Source organism: Podarcis muralis, chromosome 18, assembly GCF_964188315.1.
Source record: "Podarcis muralis chromosome 18, rPodMur119.hap1.1, whole genome shotgun sequence".
In the NCBI taxonomy this organism is placed as follows: Eukaryota; Metazoa; Chordata; class Lepidosauria; order Squamata; family Lacertidae; genus Podarcis; species Podarcis muralis.
In genome coordinates this window covers 1056978-1083133 of record NC_135672.1, presented here as the reverse complement: position 1 = coordinate 1083133, position 26156 = coordinate 1056978, and the positions used below count along the sequence as shown (strand labels likewise).

At 50.5% G+C, this 26156-nt stretch overlaps 1 protein-coding gene across 3 annotated transcripts in view; it reads right to left on the bottom strand.

Moving 5' to 3' along the window:
* Positions 1-26156, bottom strand: part of FCHO1 (FCH and mu domain containing endocytic adaptor 1) — a 41801-nt gene extending 15645 nt beyond the window's left edge. The window contains exons 1-19 of one of the 3 annotated variants that reach the window (XM_028713616.2): positions 26035-26156; positions 22288-22442; positions 20452-20525; positions 14365-14456; positions 11985-12059; positions 11191-11332; positions 10878-11030; positions 8050-8154; positions 6909-7007; positions 5981-6077; positions 5695-5739; positions 5384-5456; positions 5256-5280; positions 3748-3802; positions 2837-3012; positions 2185-2209; positions 1828-1884; positions 1671-1722; positions 945-1036 (exon numbers count right to left, since the gene is read on the bottom strand). In XM_028713616.2, the coding sequence (XP_028569449.2) occupies positions 945-1036; positions 1671-1722; positions 1828-1884; positions 2185-2209; positions 2837-3012; positions 3748-3802; positions 5256-5280; positions 5384-5456; positions 5695-5739; positions 5981-6077; positions 6909-7007; positions 8050-8154; positions 10878-11030; positions 11191-11332; positions 11985-12059; positions 14365-14456; positions 20452-20478 (1390 nt within the window). In that variant the 5' untranslated portion in view covers positions 20479-20525; positions 22288-22442; positions 26035-26156. Of the gene's footprint in view, positions 1-944; positions 1037-1670; positions 1723-1827; positions 1885-2184; positions 2210-2836; positions 3013-3747; positions 3803-5255; positions 5281-5383; positions 5457-5690; positions 5740-5980; positions 6078-6908; positions 7008-8049; positions 8155-10877; positions 11031-11190; positions 11333-11984; positions 12060-14364; positions 14457-20451; positions 20526-22287; positions 22443-26034 lie in introns of all 3 variants that reach the window. The other 2 variants (XM_077921898.1, XM_028713617.2) reach the window with 2 other exon arrangements.

Here is a 26156-nt window from a genome sequence, read left to right as displayed (position 1 = left end):
ATAGGTAGACATAGATAGATGTATCGATATATCAATATCAATATCAGTATAGATCTAGCTATCTATTTCTCGCTACAGATCCACATCACACCTTTAAAGACATGGCTTTCTGCTCCCCCTTCCAAACTACAGTTCTACACTTTGGCCACATTTAAAGCCCTGCGATCCCACTTTCAACAGACAGCCCCCCCCCCCCGAATCCTGGGAGCTGTAGTATATTCATGGCACCGTGAGTTGCTGGGGAAAACCTCTTCCCGCTCCCGGAGCTACAATTCCCCAAGTTCTCTGGGAAGAGAGGCTGGCTGTTAAACGTCCCCTTGATGCAAACTATGAGGACTAGAATCTTACGTTATTTGTAGACAAAGGCATTGTTTGCAGAAGGTCCCAGATTCATTCATCCAGGACGGTTTGGGAAAGAGAAATGGCTTCTCCAAAGAATCCTGGGAGTTATAGTTTGCTAAGGGTGCTGAGAGTTGCTAGGAGCTCCCCCCCCCCCCCGCAGTACCCTCTCCCAGAGTGACAATCCCCATTAAAAAGTCAATTCCTTTTCTCAGGGAACTCTGAGAACTGTAGCTCTGGGAGAGGGTGCAGGGGGGCTCCTTCACAAACTACAGTTCCCAGGATCCTTTGGGGGAGACGCTACAGCTGTTCAAAGAGGCATCACGGTGCTTTCATAGCATGGCATGAATGTGGCCTGAGTGACATGCAAGTCAAGCTCACTGGGCTTCTCGGGAACCGTAGTTTGATAAGGGCGCTGGGAGATGTAGCTCTGCAAGGGTTAAACCGCGGCTGCCAGGATTCTTCAGGGGCGGAAGCCAGTTCTTTCAAGTGGCGGTGCAGCGGTGCAGATGTGGCCTCAGAGAGGACCTGGGGGAATCGGAAGGGACCCTCGGGGTCATCTAGCCCACCCCCTGCAGTGCAGGGATGCTGGGGACCTTTTTCACCTGAAAACTCCTCGTTTTCGAAGGCCGACTCCAGCGGGGGGCCAAAGAGGGCGCTGGCAGGGAGAACGTCGGGCTCAGGTTTGCTGTCACAGCTGCGGAAGAAGAAAACACTGGACTTGAGAAACTGTGATCTGAACAAGGGCAACAAAATTGGTGGAACTGGCCATCTTTCCATGTGCCAGCACCGAGCCTGTGGAACTCCCTGCCTCTTGACACCAGCCAGGCACCTTCACTCTATTCTATTTGGCGCCTGCTGAAGATGCTCACATTTAGACAAGCTTAGAAAGTTTGAGTCTGGAGTTTTGGTCCATTCCGTTGTGCCTTTTCCCTTTGGTTACGGCTGCAAATTTTTCAGCAGTGGTCTTGTTGTTTTCTCTCTTTTGCAAACTGCTTTCTGTAATCGAGCAATAATAATAATACATGCTTTTAAGTGATTTTATGTCACGAACCACCCTAAGGTCTATGGTATAGGGCGGTTTACAAATTTAATTAATTAATTAGTCACTTTAATTCTTTTTTTGTACCTCCTACATCTGAACGGGATACAAAAATATTTGTGGGTTTGTTTGTGTTTTTGGTGTGTGGAAGCTGCCCAGAGTGGCTGGGACAACTGAGTCAAATGGGCAGCACTGGCCTCAAGTGGAAGGGAGTTCCGCAGATGTTTGCACGCAGACACAGATATCAGAGTGCAGAGTGGAATCTGCTCTCCGAAGACCCCAGAGTTACCTTGTCATACGGGAGCTGAAGAGAGGTGCCTGCGAGTTGCCAGACTTATCCCCTGTGCAGAGCAAATTGGAAATACATATTTAGAGAACCGTAGAACTGGAGGGTTTGGAGGTCCACCCCTTAGTCTCGCCCCCTCCCATCTCCCCCTTTTTCTCACCTGGGGCAGGGGCCGTGTCAGAATCCGTCTCGGCGGAGGCAAGTGCTTTCAGGTGCCCTGGAAAAGAATCAAGAAAACCTAAGAATCTCCAGCCAGACGCCCCCAAAGGAAGCACCCACAAGCAGGATCCGAGTGCGAGAGCAGCTCTCCTCTCCTGCAGTTCCCAGAAACTGGGATCCAGAAGCATGGCTGCCCTGACAGCGCAGGCAGAGCCATCCTGGCTAGGAGTCCTCGCTGGCCCCCTCCTCTTCCATGCATTGGCCCAACCCTCTTCTAAAGCCATCCAGTGGCAGGGAGTTCCGCAGCGGCAACCCTCTCTCCCAACCTCACCCAAAGAGTCCGAGACAGAGCACTCACGGGAAGAATGCCTCTTCATTGTGCACTGCGGAAAGAGGGAGAAAGGGGAGAGGTCAGGAAGGTGCTGTGGCCCCCAGCCCATGCTCAGGCCACGCTGCAGCCCCTACGGCTGCCTTCCTCCCTGGGTGGCTTATTTATTCGTTTCGTAAAATTTACACTGAGAAGGCGGGGAGGTTCAAAGTCATTTGGGGAAAGCAATAAATGGTCAGTCAGGAGAATGTGCAGCCATAAATCAAGATCCAAAGAAAGATGTTTTTTCCCCCCAGGTGTCAACAAAAAGGGCAGGTTGGCACCTCAGCGACCCTGGAAGAGGTGTTACGCAGCAGGTGGGGCTCTGGAGGGCGCCATGTTGCCAAGCCCTGGTCTAGAAGAAAACCTTTGCCCTCCCAGACCCCCTCCCTCAAGCAGGCAGACTTTGTCAACCGGGCGCCCTGCACCCAGTGCTTTAGACCACATCTCCCCATCAGTCCCAGTGAGACACTTGGAGGGCACAGAGAACGGCCGCCTAGGCCGCCTGGGAACCATAGTGTCCTGGGAACCATAGCACCCAGTATTCTGGTGCAGAAATGAAAGCTAAAATCTGGATTCAAGGGGAGACGGGTGCCAAGGTCTTTCTGCCAGGCCTGCCGCTTCCCATTTCTCTCTCTCTCACCCCCATGCTGGGGGGCAGGATGAGGTTCCCCACGGAGGCCTTGAGCTGCTCCACGGCCGCGGCGCTGCTGGCCCGCTCCCGGGGCTGCACCGGCTTGATGCGGATGTAGAACTTGTGGGGCTCCTCATCATCGTAATCCGAGTCGCTGGAGGAGCAGAAGCGGGTGGGGTGTTCGCGTGGGGAGGCGGAGTCAAGGGGCCAAACGGGTGGCAACAGAATCACAGAAGAGTTGAAAGGGACTCCAAGGGTCATCCAGCCCAACCCGCTGCAGCGAAGGAGTCTTTTGGCCAACGGGGGGCCCTGAAGGTTTTTATTAGATTTTCACAACTTTAACCAATTAATTTCAAATTTCAAATCTGTTATACATGTCTCATAATTTGGCCTCCCACTTTCCCTTACACACATCCCTTTTACGTACTGCATAATATCACACATTTTGCCTAATATAGGGAATCACAGAATTAGTGAGCTGGAAGCCCCCCCAGGGCCATCTAATCCGGCCCCCTGCAATGCAGGAATCTTTCACCCAAGTTGGGACTCGAACACGTGGCCCTGAAATCAAGAGTCTCAAGCTCTACCGAATGAACCATATTCCTCCATTTCATATATTGCCATGTTCTCCCCACTGCTCAAATTTCAAATCCTGCCTGCAATTTCATTGAGTTATGGTATTATTATTTTTGCAAATAATCAAACAAACGGCTTCCGCTTTTCTGTCAATTTATTGGAGCTCCTGGGTAAATTCATGTCCCCATTGACTCTTCCCCAACAGGAACAGTCTTCCCCATTGGACTCTGGACACCCCACCTCTCCCCCTATTTCTGAGACACCCCTCCCACTCCCCCCCCCCAAATCTCACCCTCCCCCCTTATGAGGAAGAAGGACCAGCAGCCACATATTCCAAAGGATATCGTTCTGATTTGTTTCGGGCCGGACGGTGAAGCCTTCCTCGTCCACATCGGGCGGCTGAGGAGAGAAGAGAAGGAGCAAAAGTTTGGGGTGGGAGCCTCTCTTGGGGCAGCATCTTCCTTGGGGTTCAAATACCCCCAAAATAATAATAATAATAATGGGAGGAGAGACCAAAATGTGAAACCTCATGGGTTATTTGCTTGCAAAAGATGCATCATTCTCTGATCCGTAAGACTGGAACCCAGGACCCTCTGACTCCCAGAGCCAGCTGGCTGCTCTTTCTTTATTTTTTTAAAAAAAACAATTCTATTGAAGGCTTTCAACATATTGAGCTGAAACCCAAACTCGTTTATTAAAAGGTCATAAAAAGCAATATAAAAATAGAAGAACGAGAAAGAACCATTGTTTAACAACTATTAGAATCATAGAATCATAGAGTCATAGAGTTGGAAGAGACCACAAGGGCCATCGAGTCCAACCCCCTGCCAAGCAGGAAACACCATCAGAGCACTCCTGACATATGGTTGTCAAGCCTCTGCTTAAATAATTATTAATTATTATTATTATTATTATTATTATTCCTAGCCTGCCAATCTAGCTAGGTTTCCTCAATTTGTACCCTAACTGCATTTTTTATATAAAAAAGGCTCTTTTCAAAATCCTTTTAAATAAACAGCAGTTATTCTTTAAGCACAGTAGCAGTTTTTAGGACCTACCTAGTTAACTGTTTAAACTTATTTTAATAAATGCTGCAATCTGCCCTGGGAATTAAGGTGAAATTTGGGTAAGGAACCCAATATATATTTCTCTTTTTATTAAATCAAAATTAATACAGTCTCCACAAAATGACAACAACACAGCATTAAGGTTAGAAATCAAATAATAATTGTAAGTTTTCATTAAATTTCTTAGTCGCCCTTCTCAAAATGGCCAAAGGTGACTTACAGAGAGATAAGACAGGTAGATTTACTTGTTACTTATTAATCTCCTTCCACAGGAGCCCAAAGGTTTAACACCAAAAAACGAAACAGTGAATTTTGTATTTTTAAATGATGGGTAAAGAATCCAAATAAAGGACAGCAATAATAATGATTAATTATAGTAAAATAGCACAGCCCAGTAAGGAATGAGCATTGCACTATTCAATTTATCCTGTGCCAATTTGCCAAATTGTTGATTTTTGTTGTTTTTGAATTTACTGGCAAGCTCTGTATTTTATATATAAAATTAAATTTCAGAAGTGCTGTGCTCTGTATTTCACTATGCTTTGGACACAGCTCATGGCAGGAAAGCAGCATAGAAATGAACTCAGTCAATCCATCAATCAATTCTCAGGAACATTCAGTGGCAGCTTAAAAAGAAAAGAAAAAAGCAGGAAACGGAATGGAGTAGCTATGGGGAGGGACTGGCCGGCTGGCTGGCTCCTGGAATGGTCCTCAGGCTGGGGCATTAGGAGAAGACGGCGACACTTTCCTGTGGGTCCTGTTGGCTAATGATAAATATTACTCACCCCTGACTCGGCATCTGGAGATTCCCTGGGCAAAAGGAGAGAGGGAGAGAGAGAGAGATTGAAGAGCATGCGCAGACTTGGGGAGTGAGATCGGTCTCTGTGGTCGGGGAGAAAGAGGAGCAACTCACACAGAGTCCCGCTCCCGTTCTTTGCGGCTCAGGCCAGGGATGCGGAAGGCTTTGCTGCGGGTTCGCTTGGGTCCTGCAAGAAAAGAGGAAGCCCCTCCTTGATGAAGAGTGCTGTGGAACCCAAAAGCTTGCACACTTAAAACATCACAATCATAATAAATTGCCACAAGCTTTCCAAAGTCCTTTGGAAAAGGGTCTCTGGATGTTATCACACGCCAAAAATCTGGCGGTTCCTCCAGGTTGTCCCACGCACCCCTTTTCCAACCCGGCTGGATCTGGGGTGCTGCCACCCCACACTCAGACGTACTTGCCTTCCTGCGCAGGAATGATGCTCAGCTCCTCAAAATCCAGCGGTCCTACGGGGAGAGCAGAGAGGGGAATAAAGGGGAGGGCAAAGGCTAAAGGCGTTTGGGTTAAGGCAAGCCAAGCCGGAGAAATGTCCTCATTTCACTTGGTTCCCGGTTGCAGGATCCGGGCGAATCCATCTGCTGCAGATTCCTGAGCTGCGGCACCTACATTGCTGGGGGCTGGACTAGATGACATTTGGGGGACCCTTCCAAGTCCGCAATGCTGTTTTCTCCCAGAAATTCAACCCACCCGGCGGATGCCGCCCGGTCCCTTTGCTCTCGGCGAAGTTCCGCAGGAGGGTCTCCACTCCGATGTTCTCCATGTTCTGCTTGAATTCTTCATGGACCTGCGGTTGGGGAGGGGGGACAAGGCTGAGGCCAGGATGGACCCCCCAAAGATCCACCCAAGCACCCGGGGGTCCTCCGGGGGCCCCCAGCCCAGTTGCCCTTGCTGGCCGACCGGCCTCTTGTGGGGGTCAGGTGGGATTACCATGAGGAATTATGAACATACGGAGCAAGCCATTGTGTCCGCAATGAAAGCATTGCGCTGGCTGGGCTTGGGTCATGGGCAATAATTTCTGATCAAATCCCACAAGCCTCTGCATCTCTGCGCATTTTCTCTACTGCCCATTTTCTTTCTCTCTGCCTGACAGGCACCTATCAGCAATCTAAACACAGGCCAGTTGTTCACCTGGGCCATAAAGACAGGAGGGAGATTCTCTGATGCACCTTTCCTTGGTTTTGTTAATCCAAGGCCAGGAGGAGAGTTCACAAGGAGATGATCAAGATGCCCATTTTCCTTGCCATCCTTCCTCTCCTCTTTACTGCTTGTTTATGACCTCCGGGGTTTGCAAAAAGCATTCCTCCTTGATTCCTATTTTATTTACTCTGAACTACGTATGCATGCTCAAGTAAGAAATAGTTTCTTTGTAGTTAACAGGATTTCTTCTGATCTAACTTTGTCCCCATGTGGGGTTTTTCGAAATGCTCAGAGGAAATCTGATTGGTTCTTACGAACACTGTGTAAAAAGTTCTTTTGTGAATAAAACGACCTGGGCCGAGGGGTGGAAAGTTTATTATTGCCACTTCCTCCCAGAGTCTTGCTGGTCAAGCCTCGTGTGTATTTTATTAATCCGAGTCCAATCCTTCCTTGCTTTGGGAACGCAACAGCCTCTCACCTGCCCGATCTGGACGTGGGTGTCTTCCACCGAGTGGACGTAGGAGCCAATCAGGACCTTCATCTGCTCCAGGTGCGATTCCTCCACCTCCTGCAGGCGCTGGGAGGGAGAGGGCAGAGAGGAGGCAAAGCAGCAATGGGGGATTGCGGGGGGGGGGGGCGGCTAGATGACCCTCAGGGGTCCCTTCCAACTCTACCGTCTATGAGAAAGGCTCAGGAAAGGGCCCCCGAAACCATGCAGGGGACGCAGAGACAAGGAACGTGTGGCGATTTTGCGAGGCCACAGCAGGGCCTGGCCCTGACGCCTTCTGATACCTCAGACATGGAGGGAACCACATAAGAACTGGACCATCTAGTCCAGCCTTCTGTTTTCCCAAGTGCCAGATCCCCCAATGCGAAGCCCACAAGAAGGATTCGAACAAGAGCATCCAAGTTGGCCATCCCTGCCTCCTGTGGGAGGGAGTTCCACAGTTTAACAGCCCTTCCTTTCACCCTTTCCCAAGTCTTCCAGCACTCAGCTTTGTTGGACGCACACCAGTTTTCACAGTGGACCTACTTACTTGCAAGAGAGGAGGAGCCCTCCGTGCCGGGACTGCCTCCCAGGGAATAGAAATTCACAGAAAGAATTTCTGGTTTTTTCCATAATATGAGAGAATGGGGGACAAGCTTTTTCCCCTCTGCCCACTTCATGCATGATTTCACCAACATCTGTCTTCCTCGCCTTTTATCTAAACCAAAAAGTCCCTGCGCTTTTGGAGGTGATTTCCTGAACCCTTTTCCAACTCTGCAATATCCTTTTTGAGCCAAGGCGACCAGAACCACACACACGGGCCTCCAATCGCAGCTGCACCCAGGATCCGTGCGACGGCATCAACGGCGCATTTCCAACCCCTTTCTAAAGCTCTCCCCCCCCTTTGCATCCCAAAGCCAGGCCGCCTGCGGCAAGGGGGCTGCTCCCATCCTGCAAGGACTCTGGGTGCAGAGAGAGGAGGAACGACCCGCTGCAAGGATTCGCACCCGGGGAGCCCAGGGAGGGGCCAATCTTGGAGCGGATCGCCAGGGCCCATTTGCACTCCTAGCCACACTGGGAGGACCCTGGGGTACCCTCCGCCCTCCACTGTCGCCCACCCAGCCCCCCGTACCACAGCGGAGTCCAGCATCTTCTGCTGAAAGTCATTACGCGCTGCGTTGTACTTCTCCACAGCCCTCCGCAGGGCCTCCACCGCCTTCCGCGACTTCAGCTCCGCCTGCGGAGACCATTATTATTATTATTATTATTATTATTATTGAACATCCCCCTATCCCCAAAATAATAAATAATAATAAATTTTTATTTATACCCCGCCCTTCCCGGTTCAGAAAACCAGGCTCAGGGTGGCTAACAACAAATTTAAAACACTTAATTGATGCAACAAAAAACAGCATAAAATACAGTATAAAATGTGAATAAACAATAAATTCAGAATTCAAAAATCAATTTAGGGGGAAAATCCTTTCAATAGCATTAGATGATCACCAGGGCTAGCTGGCTAAATTAGTCCTATTTCAGCCAGCGAGGAGACCAGGGGAGAATTAGCTGTGGGATCACAGAGCGGGGAATCTTCATAAAAGGGGAGGGGAAGGGAAGGGAAGGGAAGAGAAATGAAAGATCAGGCTGAATTCAAATTAAAAGCCAGGCGGAATAGCTCTGTCTTACAGGCCCCGCAGAAGGAGGTTAAATCCTGCAGGGCCCTGGTCTCCTGGGACAGAGCATTCCACCAGGTCGGAGCCACCACTGAGAAGGCCCTGGCCCTGGTGGAGGATAGTCTGACTTCCTTAGGGCCTGGGACCTCTAAACTATGATTATTCATGGACCTTAAGGTCTTCTGCAGGGCAGACCAGGAGAGGCAGTCCTGTAAATACAAGGGCCCTAAGCCACAGGGTGGTTCACAGGATAAAATAACAATATAAAAATGCAAAATACACAATCAAAATAAAACCTCCAAAAAACAATTTGCTCAAAAAAATCTGAATTGGCTAGTGGAATGGGGGGGGGGGGGAATGGTGCATTCTTTCAGGATTATCTCTGCACTTCTAATTAAATAGCTGAGATTCCTGCACGGCTGGGGGTTGGACTAGATGACCCTTGGGTCCCTTCCAACTGATGACGATGATTCTATGGTTCTAGGACTGTAACATCCTCAGGCCTGGCAAGCAGTTTTGTGGGAGCACCTTCCTTCTCTTCCCCACCCTGTTGCATAAAAGAATAATCCACATTTGCCCCCCAAATTGGGGGATTCCCTCCCCCACAGAGGGACATCAGAGACCTTCATCACACACAGGAGACTGAGCTTTCCACCCCAGCCGTCAGCAAGAGAGATCAGCAGTTCCCAAACTCCCCTTTCCCACCTGCGGACCCCATGGAAATGCTGTTGCAGTTGGAATGGTCTGTGCTGTGCAATTGTTAACTGTATTTTGGGGTGTTTTCTATATGGGATTGTGGGACGTGGGTGGCGCTGTGGGTTAAACCACAGAGCCTAGGACTTGCCGATCAGAAGGTTGGTGGTTCGAATCCCCACGACAGGGTGAGCTCCCATTGCTCGGTCCCTGCTCCTGCCCACCTAGCAGTTTGAAAGCATGTCAAAGTGCAAGTAGATAAATAGGTACCGCTCCAGCGGGAAGGTAAACGGCGTTTCTGTGCGCTGCTCTGGTTCGCCAGAAGCGGCTTAGTCATGCTGGCCACATGACCCGGAAGCTGTACGCCGGCTCCCTCGGCCAATAAAGCGAGATGAGCGCTGCAACCCCAGAGTCAGCCACGACTGGACCTAACGGTCAGGGGTACCTTTACCTATATGGGATTGTGGCCACGGCAGCTTCTAGGAGCCGCAGGTGGAAGCTGAGCACAGGGGGGGGGGGGACCCAAGCTGGGCCAACCACCCCAGGAGGAGCAGGACTTGGCCCCCACCAGAGGTACCCCCCCTCCCCTAAAAGCCCAGATAGACAGATAATTAGTAGAATAGTTCAATAGATGATTAAGAAAAAGAGATGATAGCTAATCAGTAAAGTAGATAATAGACAGATTAATAAGATCAATGATAATTAGTAAAAAAGATGATTAATTAGATGAATGATAGATGATTAGCAGAATACATAGGTGATTAAACAGGAAGAGAGATATATGATAGTAAACTAGGTAATTGGATAAACATGATTTATTAGTAAGACAGTCTATAGCTAGACAGGCAGAAAGGCATCGACCAACAGAGAGAGAGAGGGATGAAGCGAGGACTCAGCCTCCGGACTGTAAATTGCTTCAACTGATTGTAATATATCAGTTAAAGTGTGTATCTGAAGAAGTGTGCATGCACACAAAAGCTTATACCATGGGTAGGCAAACTAAGGTCCGGGGGCCAGATCCGGCCCAATCGCCTTCTCAGTCCGGCCGGCGGACGGTCCGGGAATCAGTGTGTTTTTACATGAGTAGAATGTGCTTTTATTTAAAATGCATCTCTGGGTTATTTGTGGGGCGTAGGAATTCATTCATTTCCGCCCCCCCCAAAAAAATAGTCTGGCCCCCCACAATGTCTGAGGGACAGTGAACCGGCCCCCTGCTGAAAAAGTTTGCTGACCCCTGGTTATACCCAGAACAAACGTAGTTGGTCTCTAAAGTGCTACTGGACAACTTTTGTTATTTTTTTATTTATTTCAACTGTGTCAGACCAACACAGCTACCTGCCTGATTTCAACATGGCATTTTAACACTGCAACCTGCCCTGGGAACTGAGCGCAAGGAAGGAATGCCATATTTCCCCCCCCTTCTCCACACCCACACGGATCCCCTTTCGCAAGATCACTCAAATGTCTCCGCTTCAGCCACCCAGAGAGCTGAGCCGAACATCCCTCACCTCTGACGACGACCTGGGTGTGCAGGCCCCCTCCCCTATTCACACACATTCTCCCCGCCCCCCCACTTGTTGCCCCCCAGGGTCACCTTGTCGATCTCCTTCTGGCTGCCCCCTTCTCTCCGCAAGCGATCCAGCTCTTGGCAGCGGCTGCTGTATGTCTCCTTGGCTTTGGGGAGGTGCTGAGCAGCTCCTTGCAGGATCTGGACCGCTTCCAGGGTCCCGGCCACCTCGTCCTTGGACTGGTGATGGGACGGCCAGGGTGGGTTAGGGGTACACAGAGAATACTTTGGTGGGTTTGCAGGGGTGGGGTGGGGGTCAGTATTGCACTGAACTGGTCAGGCAGGTTTATCCGAGAGACGTTAGCCAGCCCCCACATCCCCCCAACGCGGCCCCCGCTACCTTCTTGTGCGCCCGCAGCTGCTCGTCCCCATAGCGCCCGATCTCCTTGATCAAATCCTGCAGCTTCTTCACCAGCTCCGCGTGGCACAGCGCCAGCTTGTCCGACGAGATGCGGAAGACCTCCCAGAGGGGGGCAAAAGTCCTGGGGGGGGGGTTGGGGGGGTGCAGGGGAGAGAAAAGAGCCCAACCGGAAATGTTAATCCACATCTGCTTCCCTTGCCTTGAGAAGAAACCGCCACGCAGTTCACTGGCCCCCTTGCCACAATTTTTAGCCGTTTCTGCCCCTTGCATATTTTGTATTGCTCTGTTCCCCCGGCTCCAGGAATGGAAAACATTCTGTGAGGAGCTATAAAATACTGCAAATCAACAACAACAACAACAACAACAACAATAATAATAATAATAGTATGTTTTACTGTTTTTATATTTTGTTGGAAGCTGCCCAGAATGGCTGGGGCAATTAATTAATTAAATTCACATGCTGCCCATCTGACTGGGTTGCCTCAGCCATTCTGGGCAGCTCCCAACAAAATATTAAAAACACAGTAAAAATTAGATTTATGTACTGCTCTTCATCCTCAGGTCTCAGGGGCGGTTCACAGAATAAAATACAGAAACAGGAAAATAATTAGAAGCAAAGCAGCAAAACAATACCCCCTCCCCTGGTCAGATGGGCGGGGTACAAATAATAAAACTGTTGTTGTTGTTTTGAGTGCTTTTTTTTGGGGGGGGAGTGCTGGTACTCATCCCTGGGGGTCCCTCCCGACTCTGCGATTCTGTTCTCTAGGGCTCACCCCAGCTGAGTGCTGTTTCCGGCCATCTTGGACATCTTGGCCATAGACTTGGCATAGGTCTCCTCTACAGCCGCCCTGCGGAGAAGAAAGGAGCAGAAGAGGGAAGAGGAGGAATAAGGAGGGTTCCGGAGCGGGATCTCGAAGAGCCCAAACATGTCTGGAAAGCCCTCGTGGATCACAAGGAACCCTCTTTTAAAGCCACCTACGTTGGCTCCTGTGGCAGGGAGTTCCACAGTTAATAACTGCATGCTGCATGAATTATCTGCCCTGAATATTCCAACATTCGTGGGGCGTCTGCCAGTTTAGGCTTTTTCTACAGAGGGAGAAATCCTTTCCTCTCTCCACTTTCTCCATGCAATGCAGGGCTCTGATCAGCTCTCGGAACGGAACACTTCCAGGTTTTCTATGGACAAATTTAGTGATCTTTGGAAAGTATTTATTGAAACATATAGAATCATAGAATCATAGAGTTGGAAGAGACCACAAGGGCCATCGAGTCCAACCCCCTGCCAAGCAGGAAACACCATCAGAGCACTCCTTGTCAAGCCTCTGCTTATACACAAGGAATGCAATAAGTCTATCTATCTATCTATCTATCTATTTATCTATCTATCTATCATCTATCTATCTATATCATCTATCTATCTATGTATTATATATTTTAGTAATCCCATTTCTATTTTAATAACATTTCACTATTGCTGATATATTGTGTTTTCTTTCTTTCTTTCTTTTTTCTTCTTTATACTAATCTGTAAAAAATCTCTCTCTCTCTCTCCCATTATAAACTTCTACCTCTTCCTTGCTTTTTCTCTGAACCAAAAAGTCCCTCCTGGAAGAATTGCTCCAACCATCCCTTGACCATTTATGGCTATTTTCATCTCCCAAAAAAGGAACAGGATCGAGTTCTTATAATTTCGCTCCTCCCAGAAAACAGAGAATGGGCGGGATTACCTGACATAGCACTGGAGAACAGAAAATTGGGGGGGGGGGGGGGTTGGCATGCAATTGAAGGAAGATGCTTGATGCTACTTAAAAGGAGAGTGAAACACAGCCCAGGCCGGATTCTGCACTTAGAAGCTACCCACTTATAAACATACCTGGCCACTGATTTGGGTGATTCACCTGTCCAGCTGGGACCTGGGATCGAGAGAAGGGCAGCTCTGCCCCCCAGTGGTCACTGGAGGAGATGCAAAGCCATTTCCTTCCCTCTTGCAAACCCCATCCAGGAACAGAGGCTTCCCAAACACAGGTTTGGGGTGCTGGTCGGTTAAAAAAAGAGCAGCACCTGAGATTTTCCTTGCTTTGCAAGATTTCTCCCCCTTAAGAGAAATTGCAAGGGTATGAACAAGCACCTCGCATGAATTTTGCAAAGGTTTCTTTGCTTCTGTTGAATCAACCCAAGGAAACTTTTATAAATCTGCAACTAGGCTTGATAAATCCAAGAAGACTAATATTCTTTTCTTAGGCTTATTTTAAGCCCTGTGCAACTGGGGCAGCTCTAAATCTTAGGGTCATGGGTTCGAGCCCCACATTGGGCAAAAAATCCCTGCATTTCGGGGGGTTGGACTAGATGACCCTCGTGGTCCCTTCCAGCTCTACAATTCTAGGATTCCATGATTCGCTTGCTCTGTGCTGGATCCAAAGCTTCCACAAACAGAGAAGCGAGATCTGCTGGGGTGCTGATGCTGGGAGCGTTAATCTGTCCCGGGTGCTGTGGTTGAGATTCCTGCGTTGCAGAGGGCTGGACTAGATGACCCTCAGGGGAACCTTCCAACACTACGATTTTATGAGCCCCTCTATCCTGTGCTCAGGCTCTTCTTCACATTTTATTTCCCAGCTGTTATAACATCTGTTTTGTATACATCACAAAATGAAATTATTTCATTATTATTTATTCAACTTATATACCACCCTTTATCAAAAGATCCCAGGGCACGGTGCCTCCTTGCAAGGAGGGTGGGGATCTCTGTTGCAGCAGAAAAATAAAGATCTGCCTTGCTTTGACTGGATCCCTGCCTCCATCCACTCTTCTCCAGCCAATAACAGACTTAGGGAGTTTGGCTGCAAAATCCAATCACAACATAAAAAATCTTATGAAATGAAACATCTTTGCCAAAAGGAAACAAAAACCTCAGGCAAGCTATGGGCGAGTTATGGAGAAGAGGTCTTGCAAAGAGATCTCCTTCAGGCCAGCAGCTCAGCTCTTGCAAAGTTTACCCCCAATTGCAGTGTCAGGGAGATTTGCAAACCAGGGCTCTGTGAGCAAACTGGCAGTAGGAAATTGGTGCTTTGATAAGTGGGTGACGGTTTGCAGACTGGGGGGGGGGGTGTGCAAGGAGGAACTGGATGGAGCTCTGCCCCCCCCAGCTGTCAGTACCTCTCCCGCACGAAGTCCGCCAGCTCCTTTGCCGAGATCTGCCCATGCTTCATGTTGTGATAGAGGACGTCAAAGCCATGGTTCTTCTCGCCCTGCAGTGAAAAGCAAGAAAGCAAATGAGGCGTGGCTCCAGAATAAGGGGGGCTGCCCTGCCAGGAACCAACATTTCAGGAACCCAAAATACGACTTTGGAGCTTTCTCCCCCCCCATGGCAACTGTAACCTTGGTTGGAGGAGTTTATATATCTGAGTTTCTCACGCTGAAACCAGGCGGATTATAACTGTGGCTTTTAAAACTATGCATTGCAAAGTTGTTGTTTTGCTTGTTATTCTGCGATGCGTTTTTGTAGCATACCACCCAGGAAAGGTCAGCGCAGAAACACAATTAATAAATGCTCTGTATTTTCCAACTCCCACAGCCACACCCAGAGGGACGCCTCCTCCCTGCACCTGCCGTGCAGGTAATGCCAACAAGCAGTTTTTGTCCTTTCTTGGGTAAGAAGCCTCTGCACGGACAGCTGCCCCGTTGCCATCCAGTGACGTCGGCACGCGCATTTTGAAACAGGATAGCCATGTGGCGAGAGGGGGTTGAGCCCAGTTTCGAGTTGCCTTGTGAGGGAGCAGCAGCAGCAGCAGCCAAAAAAAGCTCATGTGACTTATTAAATCTGTGCGCCACCCTTCACTGAAACAGCTCAGGGTGGTGCATATTCTGGGCTGCATCCGCCAAAGTATAACGTCCAGGTCAAGGATGTTGACCAGCTGGAATGTGTGCAGACTTGAGATATCTGCATGGCAGGGGGTTGGACTGGATGACCTTCAGGGTCCCCCACAGCTCTATGACTCTATGATATAGTATATGGAGAGAGAGAGAGAGCTCCCCCAAATCTACCCTCCCTCTCCTTTTAATGCTCAGCTTCCCAACCAGCCTTCTCTCCCCCCACCCACTCTGTGCGTGGAGCCTGGGTCTCTGGGGGTGGGCCTCCCCCCCCCCGTCCCTTGTCAATCACAACCCCTCCCCACCCACCCCCTGCAGAGCAAATCTCCCTCCTTGGCATTCCTCCTGGGGAGATGGCAAGGTGTGTGTGTCCGCGGTCGCTAGGCAACCCGCCTCCCTGCAGAAGCGGCTTGGGCGTTGATGGCTGAGTGACAAAACAGGTCCTGTGCATTCTTTTTCTGCATCCTTCCATGCCTTTCTGAGCCCTGCAAGGTGGTTGCAAGGCCACGCCCTGTGGCAGGGAGTTCCGGAGGGCACAGAAAGAGAGAAGGCGGGTCGGAAGCCTTCCCGGGATGTGAGCAGGACCACTGCTCCATCGCAACGCGGTTTAGACTCAGGGGGACAGCCCCAGCGGCCTTTCCCCTTTAAAAATAAAGCAAGATCCTGGTCCTCATCATTCTGAACAAACACTTGGCTTAAAGAGAAGAATCAGAAGCTGCTTCGGACCCAGCCAGACCTCTGGGGACCTTGACCAGCAGCAGCAGGTTGTCAGCATCAGTCATGGCTGATTTAGTTGAGATACCAGGGGGTTGGACTAGATGACCCTTGGGTGTCCCCCCAGCTATATCATTCTATGACCCACAGTGGAGATGCTGTTGGGGATTGAACCTGGGACCTTCAAAGCAGCTGAGCTGCGATCCAGCCCCTTAAAAACAGAGGGAGTCTCCAGGGCGGAGAAGAGACTGTTGAAACAGGGAAAGTTTACAGTCCTCATGAATCTGAATGAAGGACTGCAGAGCTGCTGCCGGTCAGTGTAGTCACTACTGGCCTTCCTATTTGAAATCCACCCTTTTATTCAGGCACCTTGGCTTTCCTTCTTATGGGGAGGGGTGCGGCTCAGTGGTTTTGCACTGACGTTGCTGAGCCCAGCAGCTTAGATAATCCGAGCCTTGCTTTCGTTTTGTTCAAACTAAGAGAGGCAATGTTGCGTAGTGGTTAGAGTGCTGGACTATCACCTGGGAGAGGCCAGGGTTCAAATAACCCCCGTCCGGCTGCAAAGCCTCTCCCAGCCTCTCCGACCTCGCAGGGTCATTGTGGGGCTCCACAGGGACCTGGGAGAAGCCAGGGTTTGGCTTGCTGGGGAAGGGGGGCTGGCCCTGCCCCCCTCAGCCTGACCCACCCTGTGGGGCTGGAAGGGACCCCAGGGATCATCCAGCCCAACCCCCTGCCATCTTCTGAGGAGGGAGAGAGGGCCACTTCTGCCCCCTGGGGCTCGCTGGGGAGGAGAAAAGGGGGGGGGCAGAAGGAGAGATTTGCTCCTGTTCCTCCGGCTGTTTTGGAATCTCCCAGCTGCATCCGCAGACAATGGCGTCTGCCACCCCCCCCCCCCGGGTGGCACCACCCTGACGCCCGCTCTGTTTACTTGCGGCTGGCACTGGGTGTCCCGGGAGTCACAGAGAGGAGCTGTTGTTTTGTTTTGTTTAGCGCACGTTGCTTGGAGGGCCTTTGACCCGCAACACGCCTGAACTCAAACCCGGAGCTTTTGAGTCGGCAGGTGGCTTCACGCAGGACGCAGAGCTGCTAAGCAGCAAACAGAGCACCCCAGCCCAGTATCCTGCTGCCGACAGGGGACAGGCGCAGGGGAGCTTTCGAGAGGAACAGAAGCTGTTTTGTTTGACTTACTTTTACCCTGTATTTTATGAACTGCCCTGAGATCTTAGGATGAAGAGCAGTATATAAAATGAATTAAATAAAATTAAAAAAATAAAAGAACCTCCTTCCTTTTCCTGATGTTTAGTCAAAATCTCCTTTCTTGTAAGTTGAAGCCATGGGTTCCAATCCTACCCTCCAGAGCAGAAGAAAACAAGCTTTCTCCCTCCTCCATGTGGCAGCCCTTGAGATGTTAGAAGATGGCTCTCTCAGTCTCCCCTTTCCCAGGCTAAACATCCCCAGCTCCTTCAACCGTTCCTCATCTGGCTTGGTTTCCAGGCCCTGGGTCATCCTGCACTGCTCCTCTTTGGGAAAACCGCTCCCCCATCAGGCCCAAGGGGTGGGGCCTACAGGCACACATACTCTGAGCAGCAAGTGGCGGAAATGGTTTCAAATGCGTTAAGTGTTCTTAATCTGCTGCACCACGAATGGTTGCTGTTGTTGTTTTTAAATATTATATTATTTTATTATTTTATTTCTGTTTGGGGTGGGGCAAATGTTTAGCCATGGTCAGATCACTTCCTGGTGCAACTGGACTTCTCTGCGCCCCTTCCCCTCTGCAGGGAGGTGGGACCAATTCGGATGGTCCGCCCCTGCCACTTAATGGATCCAATTGGCTTCCAGAGAGTGGTAGGGGATGTTTTATCCCATGTTGATGGCCTGGTGGCCCATAGGAATGCGGAGTTAACCAGGGCTATTGACTGCCTGGCTCTGAAGCGCCCTCTCTGATTGCATGGAGCCAGGACAGCCCTGTGGTTTTCCCCGGAGCTGAGGGTGATGAAACAGTCGTTGAGATGGCTAGAGCGCCGGTGGCGGAAAACTCACTCCGAATCAGACCGGACACGGGCTAGAGCTCAACGTCGAGCCTACCAAGTGGCAATGGTGACGGCGAAGAGGGCCTTCTTCGCCACCTCCATTGCATCTGCAGAAAACAGCAGCAGGAGACTTTTTCAGGTGGTTCGCAATCTATCGGAACCACCTGTACCACCGGGGCCTGGTAGGGACCCCAAGATCTCCTGCAATGCTTTTGCAAAGTCTTTTGCAGATAAAGTCGCTCAGATTCAGAAGGAGGTAGACTCCACCGTGGGAGCAGGGCCAGGGCGGGAGAGTGCTAGAGTTCTGTCTGGTCCTGTTACATGGGATCAATTCCAATCTGTTACCTCCGAGGATGTGGACAGGCTGCTTGGACGAGTGAAACCGACCACCTGTCTCCTTGATCCTTGCCCATCCTGGCTGATAAAAGCGAGCCGGGAAGGGCTGGGCGATGGGCTTCATGGGGTGGTGAATGATTCCCTCTGTGAGGGAGCCTTCCCAGACCCGCTGAAAGAGGCGGTCATTAAACCGCTTCTTAAAAAAACATCTTTAGACCCGGCCAATTTGGCCAACTATCGCCCAGTCTCAAATCTTCCATTCTTGGACAAGGTGATTGAGCGGGTGGTTGCCAAACAACTCCAGGCACGCCTGGAAGAAGCGGACCATTTGGATCCCTTCCAGTCGGGATTCAGGCCTCATCATGGGACTGAAACTGCCTTGGTCGTGCTGGTTGATGATTTCCGGGGGGCTAGGGATAAAGGTGAGAGCTGTTTCCTAGTTCTGCTGGATCTCTCAGCGGCCTTTGACACCATCGACCATAGCATCCTTCTGGACCGTCTAGAGGGGCTGGGAGCTGGGGGCACTGTCATACAGTGGTTCCGCTCCTTCCTCCTGGGCCGTGTCCAGAAAGTGGTGGTGGGGGATGAGTGTTCAGACCCCTGGGCTCTCACTTGTGGGGTGCCTCAGGGTTCCGTCCTCTCCCCCATGCTTTTTAATCTCTCTATGAAGCCGCTGGGAGAGATCATCAGGGGGCTTGGGCTGGGTGTCCATCAATATGCAGATGATACCCGGCTCTACCTCTCTTTCAAATCAGAACCAGTGAAGGCGGTGAAGGTCCTGTGTGAGTGTCTGGCGGCGGTTGGAGGATGGATGGCGGCTAACAGATTGAGGTTGAATCCTGACAAGACAGAAGTACTGTTTTGGGGGGACAGAAGGCGGGCAGGTGTGGAGGACTCCCTGGTCCTGAATGGGGTAACTGTGCCCCTGAAGGACCAGGTGCGCAGCCTGGGAGTCATTTTGGACTCACAGCTGTCCATGGAGGCACAGGTCAAATCTGTGTCCAGGGCAGCTGTTTATCAGCTCCACCTGGTACGCAGGCTGAGACCCTCCCTGCCCGCGGACTGTCTCGCCAGAGAGGTGCATGCTCTAGTTATCTCCCGCTTGGACTACTGCAATGCGCTCTACATGGGGCCACCTTTGAAGGTGACCCAGAACGTGCAATTAATCCAGAATGCAGCATCTAGACTGGTGACTGGCAGTGGCCGCCGGGACCATATAACACCAGTCCTGAGAGATCTGCATTGGCTCCCAGAACGTTTCTGAGCACAATTCAAAGTGTTGGTGCTGACCTTTAAAGCCCTAAATGGCTTCAGCCCAATATACCTGAAGGAGCATCTCCACCCGCATCGTTCTGCCCAGACACTGAGGTCCAGCGCCGAGGGCCTTCTAGCGGTTCCCTCATTCCGAGAAGCCAAGTTACAGGGAACCAGCCAGAGGGCCTTCTCGGTGGTGGTGCCCGCCCTGTGGAACGCCTTCCCATCAGATGTCAAGGAAATAAGCAGCTATCCTATTTTTAAAAGACAACTGAAGGCAGCCCTGTTTTGGGAAGTTTTTAATATTTAATGCTGTATTATTTTTAACACTCGATTTGGGAGTCGCCCAGAGTGGCTGGGGAAACTCAGCCAGATGGGCGGGGTATAAATAATAAATTATTGTTGTTGTTGTTGTTGTTGTTGTTGCACCTAGACACCAGTGGGTGGCAATGGGGCCATGGCTGCTTTCTCTCAGTAGCAAACAGAATGTCAGAGCTATCTCCTCCTCCCATTCTCATTTGCCCATCTAAGGTAGACTGACTCTGTCCATGGAGGCTCCATTTAAGAAACGTAAGGAGAGGCTCCCCAGAAGGAGCAGGATGCGGCGTCCCCCAACAAGTGCCACCCCCCCAAACACCCCCCACATCCAGGGTTGTGTATGACAATTTCCCCCAAGAAAATATCCCCAGACGCAGAAGTGTGCCTCAACCTCCCTGGACACCAAAAACCTTCAGGGTTCCTCCCTCTGCTCTAAGCCGTGACTCAGACGCACGTTGCTCATTTTCTTCATTTTTGCAGCTCGCTATTCCGCTGCTGCTGCTGCTGCTGCTGCAACCAGCTCATTCACCTCCCTTTGGTTGCCCCAGTTTGCAAATATAAAATATGACTTATTTGCACAACGCATTTATCCTGGGAAGGCGTCATTAATTGCAGATAGAGACAGAAAGAGAAACCGCCTGGGGAAAAGGCACCAGTGTAAACAGATCAGGAGAGAGTTGGCAAAATGAGTTTTCCATGCACATCAGGGAGATTTTCTTACCCAGAAATGCTCCGCGAAATAAGACATGCTGCCAGCCCGGGATGGAAGCCCCCTTCGCCTCAGCTTTTGGAAACCTAGAATGCAAAAGAGAGTGGAAGTAACCAGGAACAATGACACACACACACACAGCCCTGGGACGAACTGGGGATGGTGGGAGTTGTGCTCCAAAACAACCTCAGGCTGACGAAGGCTGGAATAGGGAGGAAGATGTGCGAGGAAGGCTCAGGGCACGACAACCCCACCGGCAGCTGCCTCCGCCTTCTCCAGCTCTGCCTCGCCTTGAGCGCCAGAGACAAGCCCCTAGTCCTCAGCGAGGTCTGGGCCTGGAGGCTCCACAAGAAGCTAAGGAGAGCCTGAAGGATGTATCAGACCCTTCAAGCTCAGCGTCCGGACCTCGCAGCAGCCAAATACCCCAAGGATCTGGGGGCCCAGATAGACTGCCTCTGGGCCCGGAGGCCCCACAAGGAGCGAGGCTGCTGAATCAGGCCACGTAGCCCACCACCCTGTCCTCACTGTGGCCAACCAGGTGCCGCAAAGGGAAACTGAGCAAGCAGGATTCGAACGCAAGAGCAACTCTCCCTTCCTGCGGTTTCCAGCAAGGAAGAAACGGTGGAAGCACAACAGAGCTACTGTGACTAACAGCCAGCAATAGCCTTCTCTGGCTCCATGGATTTGTCCCATCAAATCGTAGAGTTGGAAGGGACCCTGAGGGTCATCCAGCCCAACCCCCTGCAATGCAGGAATAGGCAGCTGTCCCTTACAGGAATCGAACCTGCAACCTTGGCATTATCACCACCACCCAATCCTCTTTTACCAGGGAGCGTGCGAAGATCTCTTGTGCAAGCTGGGCAGAAGTTCCCCAACAAGGGGCAGGTGGGGGGGGGGGAATGTTGCTCCACATTCTCTGCATGCTGAGGTGGGTTGGACTAGATGACCCTTGGGGACCCTTCCAACTCTTTGATTCTACATTACATTACATTATATTAATTTCTATTCTGCCCTTTCCCCCAGGCTGGTTCTCAGGGCGGCTTATGACAAATTAAATAAAATATAAATAAGACGCAAAAAACATATGAAAGATCACCATTTAAAAGTAATGTTCTGTTCCGTTATTGTTTGCAGTTTGTGATCCATGCAAATGAAAAGCAGCATAGGAAAATGAAATGAAATGAAATGAAATGTGAGAGAATTAAAACAATACTAAAAAAAACCCCACAATTTTTTAAAAATCCAGATATTAAAAATGCCACAGCCCTATGAAAAGCCCTTTCCTTAACTGATCTATTGATGGCGTTTCTCCGGGGGGGGGGGTTCTTCTCCTCCCTCTCCTCATTGGACCCTACAACAACCCTACAAGGCAGGCGCAGAGAGGAGAGCAGGGGGGAATTCGAACCCTGGTCTCTCCCAGATCTGACAGGCGGGAGCCCAGGCGCCTGGCCTTCCTTACCCCCCTTCGGAGAGAGCACAACTTCTCCTCCCCTCCCTGAAATGCAGACATCCTGCACAGGCCGTTTCACCCTCCAGCGCCGGATGGAAACAGAAAAGGAAGCGCAGGAAACAGAAGAATTGCAAGAGAAAATGGCCGCGTTTGTTGCTGCCCTCAAGCAAACTGAGGTTTGAAGCCGGGTGCTGGAACCTGAACCCAGGACCCACCCTAGATGTTAAACAGCTGACATTTGCAAACCAGACCTCGTGCCACCCCTCCTCTCGTGCTAAAAGAGAGAGGACCCAGGCATCCTGCTCTAACCACTCATCTCCCCTCCCCAGTACTGTCAACTTCCTGCAAAGTCGGCCCAGGAGTGAGCATTTTGCAGAGAAAACCGCCCTGCCACTCACCCTTTGCCGGAGGGAAGTCTGCCCTCTCCCAAGGCTCATATTCTCAGTTCCTGCACACAAAGGATCTCGCCGGAAAGCACCCTGGGGTGCGGAACACAGGCAAATAAAGGGAGAGCAGGTGATTCGAACCCAGTTCCAGTTTTGCTTCTGTATTTCTGCAACACCGAAAGCAGAGAAACAGAAGTGGAGATAAGGGAGTGTTGAAAATCCTTGTGGTCCCGATCGGCAGCCACGCTCCACAACCTCCCTTGCAAACGCAGCTAATTTGTGTGTTTTAACGGCTTCTTGTTAATTGCCTTTTTTGCAACGGTGACAAATATCAGCCGCCAGACCCTCCGACAAGCGGGAAAGGGATCTCCCCGGAGGGCGTCCAGAGATTAAATTTTAAAAAGTAAATAAATGCACATCCTGCAATGGGGGGGGGAGGGGAGGGTTGCAATTTAATTTTGGAATTGAAGGATAGTAAGAGTTGGAAGGGAACCCTAGGGGTCATCCAGTCCAACCCGCTGCAATGCAGGAATTTCAGCTGAAGAATCCCTGACAGATGGCCTCCCCCAACCTCTACTGAAAAACCTCCAAGAAAGGATTTTTCTGCCAGGAAGTTCTTTCAAAGCACAGAACTGGAAGGGACACCCAAGGGTCATCTAGCCCAACCCTCTCCAAGGCAGGAGCCCAACTGCTGGGATCAGGCCGAAGGGGGACTCTCCAGTCCAGAATCCTCTTCTCCCTCGGCTGTGCCCCCTTTGGCCCTGATCCCACTATCTGGCTCTTCTCATGGACCTTCTATCTGGACTCCTAGGTTCTTAGCGGCATTTGAGCAGCAGGCGGGGCAGCTGGGGCCCCTTGAGGTCCGGTCCAGCAGGCTCTTTCTTATGAGACCCCAGGCCGGGGGCAGAGATCGCCTGCCTTGCGCAAGGAGAAGGAATCGCCCCAGGCGACTCCCTTGGCCTTATTGACATGTCCAAGCCGGACAGAGAGGCAAACCTGCAGGGGCCAAAGGAAGGAAGGGAAGAGAAGAAGGAGGAAGGAAGGGTGTTTGTTGATGCCATTTGCTGGGAACCACGGGAGGGAAGAGCGGCTCTCGTGCTCGGATCCTGCATGCGGGTTTCATAGAGTCATAGAGTTGGAAGGGACCCAGGGGCCATCTAGTCGGCCGTTGTGAGAACAGGGTGCTGGGCTAGACAGGCCCCCTTTGGGACTAATCCATCAGTCCAGCTCTTATTATGTCCTCATGGAGCCTCCAGGCCCAGGGGCAGTCTATATGCCTTCCCAGGTCACATGGGGCATTTCGCCATTATGCGGACAGGAGGCTGAGCTAAGTGGGTCTCCTTTGGGTCTGATCCAGCAGCCTGGCTCTTATTATGGAACTTCCAGGCCCAGAGGCAGTCTATCTGAATCCCTAGGGTTAGTGGGGTATTTGGCCACTGTGAGGCGGACGTGATGGGGCTCCCCCTGGGCCTGATCCCACCCCTCAGCCTCCGCATAGGAGTGAGGGTCTGATCCAGTTCCCAATCTGGGTTGATGGCGTCTTCCAAAACTGTATTTTAATATGCAGTTTTATTTCACTATCTCAAGGGGAGGCGTTGCCATGGAAATGAACAACAAGATCTGTTCCATCAGATCCTCAGGATACAGATCTGTTTAAAGCAAAGTCATAAAACAAGCAGCCCCCCCGCAATGCTCCAGTGACCGTCACCCCAAAAGGAGCGACCCCAAGATAAGTACTGGCACCACAAAGTCCCTCAATTTTGCTGCGATTCCTGCACTGCCGGGGGTTGGGCTGGATGACCCTCGGGGTCCCTTCCAACTCTGCAATCCTATGTCACTTGTGGTGGGAATCTAAGTTGGTGCGAAATTTCAGGGGTTCAATTTCCGCAGGACTGATCACCCTTATCCGAGAAACTATCGTTTGTTGCCCAGAATTAACAGATTGTTTTTTAACAATACCAATTGTCAATATAATTGGTCTCATCTTCAATCTTGACAGCTCAAATAGTAATTGCAACTCAGGGGGAAACAAGCCCAACATCTTACACTGAGCACTTGGTCCCAGTCACTCACTGAGAAAATCAGGCGTAATTTGAGATTTCTATGAGGACTAGGACACCCCCCCCCCGGCACTTTCTATATGATTTTGCATTCCTTTATTACATTGGATAACGCTAATAAAAAGGAATCGGTTGTTTTAACCGATGTGCAATTGGACTTATTCTGCACACCAGTTTTACAGTTTTCAGTTCAGTTTTCACCTACGATTACAACAGCTTTATAAAGTGATTTAAGAAAATCCTTACCAATAAAAGAATAGACAGTTTAAAGATATATATGTATATTTACTCCAGCCTGTGCTTCTGCAGAGGCAAGACCAGACCTTTGACCGCCCCACTGCAGACAGGGCCTAGCAAACATTGCGCACCTGGGGGGACAGGTGTCCTGTCTCTCCCCCCCCCGCCCCAAAAAAGCCACCTGTTCACACACACAGAAGATATATATCTGCAGAAATATATTCCATCCAGGTGGCAGAGAGATAAGGAAAACAAAGGTTTCTACCTTGCAGCAAATCTGGCCTGGGAGAGGTTCCTGCAAAAATTACCTGTCCAGGTAAGGAGTAGGGAAGGAAAAGAGGTTCGAGGATGCACCTGCACTCATTTTAAGGTTTGATGTTTTATGGATGTTTTTGTATTTTGCAGGAAGCCGCCCAGAAGTGGCTGGGGAAACCACATTATTATTATTATTATTTCCCCCATTTTGTTCCCCAGAAAGGAGCAACTGGTGCTTGGCCGCCTGGCAGGATGGCTTGCAGAAAAAGCACCCCCACCTCCGTCCTTCTGACACCAGTTTTGGCATTTGCAAAGGGCCAAAAGGTGGGCAGGATGAGGAGCCAATCCTGACCAGGTGCTGCTCATCTCGTGCAATGGAGAAAGGCGGACGAGTTGGCACAGGTCCAAAGCCAGAGCAGCAGCATTGTGACCACTTCAGGCCTTTGCAAATGGGATCCTGACCCAGCCTGAACTGCCCCCTCCACACACCCCTTTCTCAGGTGCAGTTGGCCCTCCATCACTGCCTTATTTTTGCAGGATCTCGACCTGTCTCCGTTTAGCTACGCAGCCAGACATGGTTTGGCCACAGACAGCACCCACAGACATTTTTTTACATGCACACATACATATATAATTTGCACACACACTTTTCTCAGGAAATGCACCTTCCAAATTATTATTATTATTATTATTATTATTATTATTATTATTATTATTATTATTATTATGAAGCTTCCTTCTCCATTCTCAGGAATAACAACACCTTCGTCCAAGCCACAACAACGCATCAGGCAAGTTCATGAAATGCCCTGCAAACATGCAATGGAAAATATATATTACCGTAATTGTTTTTCTCCCACGGTGGGATTCTAATTTTTTGGCGCTGTCTGTGCTGGATAATAATCGGAACCAAGAAATTTGGGAGCAGCTTCCCCCACCCCCTAAAAATTAACCCACAGCGTCCGCCTCTTGATACAGCTAATTAGGGTTTTTCTTTATCTCCCCCACCCGAATTAAATATTGCAAACAGGGGTCTTGGCGGGGGGTGGCCGGATCCACCCCCGCCACCCCCGATCTTTGAAATTCTTGCATGGGCAGTTTTCTTGCAAAGCTGCAGCCCCCCCCCCCAAAAAAAAAAACCTGCATGGGTGTGCAAAAGGTGGGTGATAATAATACCAGGCCCGGGGGGGGGGGCAAATGCACTGACCTGTTTCCGCCCCTCGGCATCCCCGGCACCTGCTCCGCTCCCCTCTTTCGTTTTCGCAAAAAAGAGGGGGGAGGGGAGAAGGGGGGAGGAGAAAAGGCTGCCCCCCCCCCGCGCTGCAGGGA